General features: G+C 34.6%; 2 protein-coding genes across 2 annotated transcripts; one reads left to right on the top strand and one right to left on the bottom strand.

The window, feature by feature from the left end:
- Window positions 1-5,402: 5,402 nt before the first annotated feature.
- Window positions 5,403-6,851, top strand: LOC120071444 (temperature-induced lipocalin-1). Its single transcript, XM_039023737.2, has 2 exons — window positions 5,403-5,801; window positions 6,539-6,851. Exons 1-2 carry the CDS (start codon window positions 5,430-5,432, stop codon window positions 6,719-6,721), a joined length of 555 nt encoding a protein of 184 aa, XP_038879665.1. The 5' UTR covers window positions 5,403-5,429; the 3' UTR covers window positions 6,722-6,851.
- A 64-nt stretch (window positions 6,852-6,915) lies between these two features.
- Window positions 6,916-9,933, bottom strand: YKT61 (SNARE-like superfamily protein). Its single transcript, XM_039023735.2, has 6 exons — window positions 9,424-9,933; window positions 8,564-8,661; window positions 8,050-8,154; window positions 7,850-7,915; window positions 7,391-7,477; window positions 6,916-7,217 (listed from the first exon to the last, which is right to left on the bottom strand). Exons 1-6 carry the CDS (start codon window positions 9,614-9,616, stop codon window positions 7,167-7,169), a joined length of 600 nt encoding a protein of 199 aa, XP_038879663.1. The 5' UTR covers window positions 9,617-9,933; the 3' UTR covers window positions 6,916-7,166.
- Between the last annotated feature and the right edge of the window lie 919 nt (window positions 9,934-10,852).

Raw genomic sequence — 10,852 nt, 5'->3', positions numbered from 1 at the left:
CCCCATTCTAATGGTCGATGAACTTCTTGACGAATTGGCTAGAGCACAAATCTTCTCCAAAATCGATTTAAAATCTGGTTACCACCAAATTCGAGTGGCACCCTTAGACGTCCACAAAACGGCATTCCGCACTCATGAAGGCCACTACGAGTTTTTAGTCATGCCATTCGGATTAAGGAACACCCCATCAACGTTCCAATTGGTAATGAATGAACTCTTACACCCATATTTACGAAAATTTGTATTGGTGTTCTTCGATGATATCCTAATTTACAATTTTTCACTATGTGATCATGTGCGCCATTTGTCCCTGGTGTTACAAGCGTTGGAAGATAATCAATTTATGGCCAACCTCAAGAAATGTACCTTCGCGGCCAATCAATTTGACTACTTGGGCCACATAATATCTACTGAAGGAGTGGCTACTAATCCCTCAAAGATTGAGGCTATGCTGCAATGGCCCACCCCAACCACAGTGAAGCAATTAAGGGTATTTTTGGGGCTGACCAGATAATATTGCAAGTTTGTTATTTACTACGGTTCCATTGCCTTCCCATTGACACAGCAGCTTAAGAAGGATAAGTTATAATGGAACGAGGATGCGCAGGAGGCTTTCGAGACATTGAAGCAAAGAATGGCTCAACTCCCCACCCTCAAGCTCCCTGATTTCAACCAAGTATTCATAGTGGAAACAGACGCGTCAGGAGTAGGAGTTGGGGCAGTATTGATGCAAGAAGGACAGCCAGTAGCCTACTTCAGCAAAGCTCTCCCACCAATACATCGCCTCAAGGCCGCATATGAACGAGAACTAATTGCCATAGTCATGGCTGTGCAGAAATGGAGGCTCTATCTCTTGGGGAGGAAGTTCATCGTGCGGGTGGATAAAAAAAAGCCTCAAATTTCTGTTGGAACAATGCATCATCGCAGGGGAGTATCAGAAATGGGTGGCCAAGTTGATCGGGTATGATTTTGACATCGAATACAAGAAGGGACTGGAAAACTCAGCTGTTGATGACCTGTTTAGATTGCCTACCACGATGGAAATGACTATGCTGAGCGTGATTAACTCACTTAATCCAGCAATATTTGCTAGTCAAGTCGAGCAAGACCCGGAGCTACAAGATATTTAGAATGACATTCGATCGGGACAGCCGCACCCCCAAGGTTATTCACTTCAAGGAGACCTTCTGCTATACAAGCAATGGATTGCACTGCCACCACAATCACCAACCATACCCTTATTGCTACAAGAATTCCACAATAATCCAATCGGAGGACACAATGGGTAGTTAAGATGTACCAATGGCTGAAGAAAGAGTTTTTCTGGAAAGGCATGAAAGCACGGGTAAGAGCCTTCGTAGGAGACTGCTCGGTTTGTCAGCAAGCTAAATATTTATCACTAGCCTCCACCGGATTGCTACACCTACTGCCTATATCAGAGCTGACTTGGGAAGATATCAACATGGATTTCATCGACGGCTTGCCAAAGTATGAGGGATATAACTCCATTTTGGTGGTGGTCGACCGGCTGTCTAAGTATGAATATTTCCTTGCCTTCCGCCATCCATACACCGCAGCAACCGTAGCTGAGATATTCCTAAGAGAAATTGTACGACTACATGGAGTTCCTCGAAGTATAATATCGGATAGAGACAAGATATTCACTAACCTATTCTGGGAGGAGCTATTCAAACTAATGGAGACTCAATTTAAGAGAAGCACATCATATCATCCACAAACGGATGGGCAAACAGAAGTAGTCAATCGAGGATTAGAAGCATATCTCCGCTGTTTCACCATGGAAACACCATCACAATGGTCTAAATGGTTGACATGGGCTGAGTACAATTACAACACATCATATCATACAACCATCAAGCGGACACCTTATGAAGTAGTATATGGTCGACCAATACCCCCACCAGTCTATTATGAGCATGGGAATGCGATAGTAGGAGAAGTGGATGTGCTACTGAAAAATAGAGATGAAATGCTCAAGCAATTGAAGTGTACACTAGAAGCAACCCAACAACGAATGAAGGCCCTAGCAGATTCTAAACGACGGGAAGTAAATTTTAAAGTTTCGGATTGGGTATACATCAGACTCAAACCATACCACCAAAGCTCTCTACTAGTGCACAAGCATCCGAAGTTGGCTCCACGCTACATTGGCCCTTTTCAAATCATCCAAAGGATTGGACCAGTAGCATACAAACTAGACCTACCCCCCGATGTAAGCATACACCCCGTACTACATGTTTCACAATTGAGGAAGGTCGTGGGCACCCTACTACCGAGAATCACTGTACCACCAGCTTGGCAATTAGGAAAGCAACACAAACTCAAGCCAATAGCAGTTTTGGGGATTCGGAAGATCGGCATCACCATATCATCGCCCAACGATTTCGAAATACTCATCCAATGGGAAGGCTTACCGATCGAAGATGCAACATGGGAAGGAGGAGCACAAATTGTTGAACACTATGGGGGAAAATCTGTTATTGTTGTTGTTGAATTAGTATAAAGCATGAGGTAGGAGAGAGGGATGGATATAGAAGTTTTATTTTGAATTAAGCTTGCGAGCTTGTAAGGGAGGAAGCCTCGGCTTTCTAGGCTAATTTGAGCCAAAACAGTAAATAGATAACCGAGTTCTTACTACCTCCTTTCATGTTTTGAGAGAAAATGGTTTTATAACATGTGAGAGAAAAAACATTGAAAAAATCATTAAAGAATGCATTGAAGACTGACAGTTGCATGTATGCTTTGATTGCAAATAGTACATCAATACATTAGTCGGGGAGTTGACTAGTGGGTTTCCCCTATAGTACATTCTAAATAATTTCTAATATTCCTAGCTTGCATATCAAAAGTGGTGAGCGGTCACTCACATGTAAAACAAGATGAAATAAAAAAACAACTTGCAAAGCTAATTACAAGACTTAAATATAGGATGGTTAAGGATGGTTTGGACATGTGGCCATGAGCTAACATTATCCTGGACGAGCATGCCCAAGACATTATCCCCATTTAAATAGTTGACGTCCCTGTCGACTAGTGTAGCTTGAACTCAACAATCTTCTACTTCCAAGCTTCCAAATATTGGACACTTTACCAACTCGTTTCTTTCACAGGGAGGTTCTTCCACTTAGCCAGATATTGTGGACTCTTCGAGTGGGTCTTCTGACCTTTCTCCTCTCCATATTTTTGCCCCTATAACAAAATTGTGTTATGTAAATAGCACGGTTAAATCCCTTTCCATCAATAAAACAAAACAAGAGAGAAATTTATCAAAACCAAAGTACAAACTAATAATAAACATTCCATTGAAAATGGAAAACAAGCATATGTGAACTAACACCAACGAAGAAAATGAGATGTTCTATAATCTTTAGAAGATGTTGCTTACAAGGCCGAGCATTTAGGTGCATAACCATACGCTTCTATAAAATACACAAGTGATGAGCCTATCCATATTTGAGAAATTTTGTTAATGTCAACATAGTGTAAAAATGTTGATTAATCCAAGAAGAAAGTGCTATAACTTTTTTCTTTTGGGATCAAAATTTTTTATTTTCTAAAAGTATGGGAGAAATAGAATTGAAATTGCATATCTTAATCGTCTATGTTGGGATGTTCACAATGCAAGTGGGAACGAGATGACTTCCCTACCCCAAGGCCTTATTTCATTTTCAATTAATAAACTTTGCAAGTATCAAGCTTCCTTGTAGAAATCAATCTCCATTTTTTTTTTAAAAAAAAAAAAAAACTAAATTAGATAAATATAATTCTATTTGAAGTGTTTTGAATTGAATAGCTTAATTTTTACTTAAAAAAATCATTCAAATGGTTTAAAAAATCGATAAAAAAAAGAGAGCTTTCCTAAGACATGCACTCGTTTATTCTGGAAATTTTATTTGTTTTTTATTTAAAAATAATCGAAGTCAAAGGTCCTGAAAAAGGAGAACCAATAATTTTAGTTATTTTTTTAGATTAATTTTTTCTGTTCTTTTCATTTTTTTATGGCAGAAGTTGATCAACTTTCCTAACCATTTATTCTGGAAATTTTCCAGCAAAAACAAAGAATTCTTAACATAGATTTGAATATCAACATTTTTGTTGCCAATAAAAGGAAACATAACGACATTTTCCCATTACAAAGCAGAACAAGTTCCATCAAGAAGCCGTGGGAAAAAAGCTAACCAAAAAAGTCTAGACAATTTGAAAAGCCCCACCACACTAGAAATTGTTCGAAGAGGCTACTACAATGTATATGAAAGTTTCGAGCAGATAAATATGCGAGAACATATAAATTTATCGACACTTATTATAAAACAGTCACATTATAACCATCTTAGCTGACTCATTTTTTTTTTCTTCTTTTACAAATTTTGTTTCTATGGTTTTAAAAGTCAGGATTTAGTCCCTATGGTTTGACAAAACTTCGTAAATAGTCTTCAATAAAATCATCATAAATAGTCTTTTTTAAAAAAGATTTGTTATGTGTTAACTTGTGATTGGGTCACTCTTTGTTTGGAGTTACACTAACTTTTAAAATAATTGTGGTCAACTTTACTTTTTGAAAAATCAGTTGTGGAAAGAAGTAAAATAGTGTTTAATAAATTTTATTTTTGAAAATAGAAAAACTAGATATAAGTTATATAAATTATTACTAAATTGGTATAACTCAATTATATAAACTAAAGTAGATTTATTATTTTAATTATTTTTATACTGATAATTAATTTTTAATTTATTATAAAATGTATATATATTTTTAATTTTACATGATTTGAATTTAAACTAATTTTTTTAATCTAAATTATTTGATAAAAGTTTATGAAAAATAATTATTATAATTAAAGGGAATCAATTAAAATTTTAAAATATATGTGAAAAATATATTAATATAGAATAATATTATTATAAGATACTTATTTAAATCATTAAGAAATTAATATATTTTTAAAAAAGTTAAATCTAAAAACTAATAATATATTAACTTTCACATGTTAGTTTAGAATTTAAAAAGTGAGTATCTTAAATTATCTAATAATTAGATTTACCAAGAAATAAAAACGATTAAGATTTTCTTAAGATTACTTTGTACAATTACGAAATAAAAATCCAATCCCAAATCGAGCCAAAGTTAAGGGGGGCAAAAAGAGATGCAACTTAGCTAGCAAGCTAAATGTTTTTTTCACCACAATAATGTTTGGGTTCTAGAAACCACCCATTCAAATCTAGAAGTTTCTAGCTTTTGTCTCAAACTAATAGGCCACATGGGCACCGCTGAAATATGAAAAGACCTTATAGATAAGCATCCACACAAAAGCAATCAATCAATCAATCAATCAGTTCAATCCTCTTGTGTCTACAAATATCTTCTGCAGAAACCGAAAATTGTGTGTGTTTCATTGACATTAGAAAGAATGGCAAAGAAAGAGATGGAAGTGGTAAAAGGGTTGGATCTTGAGAAGTACATGGGAAGATGGTATGAAATAGCTTCAATTCCCTCAAGAAATCAACCCAAGAATGGTGTCAACACAAGGGCTACTTATACACTCAAGGAAGACGGAACTGTGAATGTGGTGAATGAAACTTGGAGTGATGGCAAGAAAAGTTCTATACAAGGTGTGGCTTATAAGGCTGACCCTTCAAGCCAGGAGGCCAAGTTTAAGGTCAAATTTTATTTGCCTCCTTTTCTTCCAATCATTCCAGTGGTGGGCAATTATTGGGTTTTGTATATTGATGGTGATTACAGTTATGTCTTGGTTGGGGAGCCTACAAGGAAGAATCTTTGGGTATGTTTTCTTAATTCACTTTCTTATACCAAATTTTTCATATTCTGGGTTTTGTTTATTGATGAGGATTTTCTAGACACAAATTTTGAACATCCATTATCTGGTTGTTTTATTTTATGGGAACTACCTGATTTTCTATGCTTTTTAACTGTCTTTCTGGTTTAAGGATGCTTTCTAAAAAAGGGACAACAAATTAGTGCTTAGAGAGTCGAAAAGAAAACTTCTCACCTGCTTTTAACAATAAATATTTGTGAAAGTAAGTTAATGTAATACTAGAAATTATCTCAGGGAAAGAGGTGAGGTCCGTTATCAGAAACCACCATCGTTAAACCAAATTATTCAAACTTGTCTTCATCCTTTATCCAGAAACAAAAACCTCAATACAATACAAGAGAAAAATTTTGGTATTGGTTCTGCAGCTAGGTTTAAACTTCTTTGTAGATTGGAAAATTGAAAAATTCTAAACTGTTTGGCCCACGAATTTTCATGACATAATTTTAAAATATTACATGTTTGAAAGTAATCTTAAAATGGTTAAAATCACTATTGAATACATTAAACATAATTTTTATGTATCAAAATTGATTATGAATGATTAAAACATATTTTAAATTGATTAGAAGATAAGAAAAGTAATTACTCCAAACATATCTTAACCAATTAAAAATCACTTCCAAACATATCTGCACCCATGCTCCACCTTGTGTTAAGCTTAAGAATGTGTGGTGTATTGTCAGATATTGTGCAGAGCTACTCATCTTGATGAGGAGATATACAATCAGCTGCTTGAAAAAGCCAAGGAGGAGGGCTATGATGTAAGCAAACTACACAAGACACCACAGAGCGAGCATCCACCAGAAAGCGAAGGCCCCAAAGATGCAAAAGGCATATGGTGGATTAAATCCATTCTGGGAAAATAAACTCATATAACAGAAGCTTCTGTTTGTATCATCAAAATCCTATCTTGCTACCTTTCTCACCAGTTGTATGTAAAATGTTGGTTTGTGAGTACATATTCTCTATATGGACATGGCTTTAAATTTATACTCATGCTTTGCTTTTTACTGATAACAAGTACAATTTGTTGGTGAGATGGTAAAACGACACAACGGAATCAAACTAATAATAAACATTCCATTGACAATGGAAAACAAGCATATGTGAATTAACACCGCCAATGAAGAAAATGAGACATCAATATACTATACGAGTAGGATCTACGCCCATCATTTTGCTCCCCCATCTTTTAAACAACAAACAGGATAGAATTCACAAGATTCAGCAAAGCAAACAAATTGTGACGGATATAATCATATTACAATCATCAATTCTCTGGTTCACCTTCTATGTCATGCCATCAAAAGCTTACAATATGGTACAACACTGGTTGGTCTTTTTAGCTTGTTTGTAGAACATCTGTTCAATCACGGGTAAGCAACAGTTTAGGTAGTTCAGAAAATGGAAAAAATGTCGGATGCTTCATGAGAGTATTAGTAACAGTTAGTAGATTTCAAGAAAGTAAGTTCAACTCATGGACCAGGAGACTAACATCATATACTACGTTCAACTAGTGATGTACAGTTGCATACCTGTGATGCTGCACTGAGATCAGAGCTCTTCTCGACCAAACTGTCCAACCTTTCGCCACGTGCAAGCACGCTGTCAATGGTCTTATGCTGTATTGAGGAAGAAAAACATATCAGTAATGAAAATTAATCAACTAGAAAACAGCAATGTATTAAACAACTCCAGAATTTGTCTAAACAAGTGTGGAAGTTGTCATTATGAAACTGGTTTCTCATCCCAAAATAGTAATAATAATATCCATCTAGAAATCGTATGTCACCATTTCTTTCCTGCAAGTTTACAATCAGGAGAATGACGATGGCATTGAAATGCAGAAAGAAAATTTTCCTCGTCTATACAAGAAAAATATATCAGATTGACTAAAGGTGACTTGTATTCAAAGGGCAGAGACTTATGATGCAGTTTTTCAGTAATGAGATGCACACAAATTCATAAACCACTGCACCTATAACAGGACTTACAAGAATAATTTTGGTTTCATCTAACTCCCTCTGTATTTTCAACAATTTATCAGCCTCTGCAGGGTCCTGAACAGTTAAAAAGAAAAGATTATAATTAAATATATGTGGTTGGGTGGAGGAATGAAGCCTGACTATAATTAGATGTAGAAAGGAGAGCTTTTTTTCTTCTTTGATGAGAAGTAGAAAGGAGAGCTATAAACCTGGAATTTGGTTAAAGCTTCAGTCAGATAGGGCCATGGTTGGAAGTTATCTGCTTGTGCATTTCTCCATGTTTCACCAAAAATTTTTTGGTACTCGTCTATAACCTGTTAGAAACCAATGTGCATCATCAATAATTGGAATCATATAGAGACAAATATACAACCGCTCTGATGAAATATATGCACATATATATATATCTATAAACAAGTCATATTATAACCTTCCGTTCATCCACATACAATAACAAATCAACACTAGGATCATAGAGAATATATAATAAGAGAATAAAACTAATCTTCATAGTTCAAAATGATGCTCACATAAACACAAGTTTGATGCAGTATTGATCCAGTTAAGTTATATAATCAGATATCAACAATCAGCCTGTTAGTTTGTCTTAAAGAAAAGCAACTCATCATTCCCAAATCAAACAAAAGAATCCAATTTTACATGAGAAAAGAAAGGGTGCTCAACAGCAATATATTTGGTAATGGGAATAAGAATAGCTCTCACCTGGTTAAGCAGAGAAAATGCACTTCGAACTGGGTAGTGGTCATCCATAAATCCCAAAGCACAAAGACCATTTCTATTGTAACTATGCACCTTGTACTCTACAAAATTTCAAAAGATTCGTAGAAAATTAATAACATAGAACATAATGGTATCTGGGCAGATGTTCAGTGGTAAACCAACATTGCGAATCATCTTTGACAGTGACTTAAAGCTAGAAACTAACATGAAACAAAGACACAGTAGTAAAATAGCCGACCTCACATCAAATCAACCATACTTAGAGGGGAAAAAACACGAAATGTTTGATTAAAAATTGACATATTGAAACAAAACAAGAAAAAAGTTAAAAGAAGGGTACAAAATTCCGAATCTTCCACATAAACCTTACACTACAAATTCAAATTTCAACTTGTAACAAATTCCAGTGACTATAGTCCCAATAGAATCCCTATACAAGTTCAGACTGCAATCAACCATATCCAATCAACCGCATAACGACACTAACAGGGTAAACAAGATTTCACAAGAACATTCAGCTAAATCTCGGTACCCGCTAAACCAAATGAGGAAAGGGGGTTTTCATTGCATAGCATAACATCCTGTTCGTTCTCGCTTAATCTACAATCATATATTCCCCCCAACTATTAGAGACTTTCTATCTTCCTATGATTTGATCAGCATACAAAATTCATAGATTTCCAATTATAAGATTGATTTTATAAAAGAAAAGAAAAGAAAAGAAAATTCAAAAGCAAAACTCCAATAACAGCAATCAAGCAACAAAAAACAATCGACCCAACACGAGAAATACAAGAATAAGGAGATAAACATAACCCTAATCGAGAATTAACAAAACAGACCTTCGTGCTGAACAGATTGACGCTGGTCAGGTGGGGTACGTTTAGCGACGGTCCGACCAACAAAACAGATGAACTCCTTAACGCTGGACCTCTGAAAGTAACCGAAATGACTCACATCAGAGGCGTTGGCTAATATAATCGGATCCGATCCTTCTGGGTGGCATTTCAAGACCAGCAACGCCGTGATCTTCATCTTCTTCTTCTTCAAAAAACTCAAATTCCCCCTTTTCTTTCCCTTTCTCTAATCTCTCTCTGTAAATGGTTGAGAAATCGTAAGAAAATAAAACGAAAATTCGTAATTTTATGACAAAATGGGATCTTATGATTCTTTTGTGGGGGGGGAAAAATGGGAATGTAACGCAATCGTAATGTGCCAATGCCAACGCGCGGCACCGCTCACTATCGGGAGACAAAATGGAGGCAATATCCCCTGCGGTGGGGTTCATTTTAAAGAACGTGCAACTCGGTACGTGGTAAAATCTGAATGCGCCGACAATGTTCCTCCACCAGATCACATCCCATGAAATTAAAGTTAGAGATATGAAGAGAAAAAAGGCAAAATAAAAAAAAGTAAAAAATAACCTTTTTTAAAAAAAAAGTTTAAAAAACACTACGGAATGAAAAATTGAACACTAGAATTTAGAAACAGTTACTAAGCACTTAAAACTCACTTTCAAGAACTCTTAATTTTAGTCCTGGTTTATTGTTGATCTTTCTAAAAAAAAATTATCTATTAACTATAAATTTTAAAAATATATTTTTTCTCATAAAGATTATTATTATTATTTAACTAATTTTGAGACTATATTTAAGATTTATTTAAAGTATATCCATCAAAATTAGACAACGAAAAATATAGGAACTAAAATTCAATACAATTCAATTTATAGACCAAAATGGCATTTGAAAAATAAAGGGAGATTAGAATTTAGAACATATTCTTCATATGGTATGGTACCCACTTTAATTAGTTTGTCATATTCTTCTTGTGTTTGAATTTCAAAAAGCATAAAAAATGTTTTGTTAAAAAATGTTTTGTTAAAAAAAAAAAAAAAAAAAAAAAAAAACACTTTATGTCTTTCCCTTTTTAAACATTATCCTCCCATTCTATTCAAAATTTTGTACTTATTCAATCATAATTAAGAAACTATTTGAAATTTGTTCATAATGTTGATATGACAAAATTAATCATAGTTAAGAAACTATTTGGAATTTCTTTTAACAAAAATCAATCTTAATGTCGATATAGACTAGATTAAGTGTAAGGTCATCTATCTTTTTTTCCTTTTTTTTTTTAAGGTGAAGATGATTCCATTCTTAAAATAGATGTATAATAAATAATTATTTATCATAACTTTATGTATATCGAAGATTATTGCGAATCAACTTGGTATGTGGCTTTCTTCATCCATTAGTCCCAATCCAATTG

Source organism: Benincasa hispida, chromosome 2, assembly GCF_027475165.1.
Source record: "Benincasa hispida cultivar pf3 chromosome 2, pf3_genome.v1.1, whole genome shotgun sequence".
NCBI classification, from domain to species: Eukaryota; Viridiplantae; Streptophyta; class Magnoliopsida; order Cucurbitales; family Cucurbitaceae; genus Benincasa; species Benincasa hispida.
Note: the sequence above shows the minus strand (reverse complement) of the source record. Positions and strands in the feature narration are given on the sequence as shown.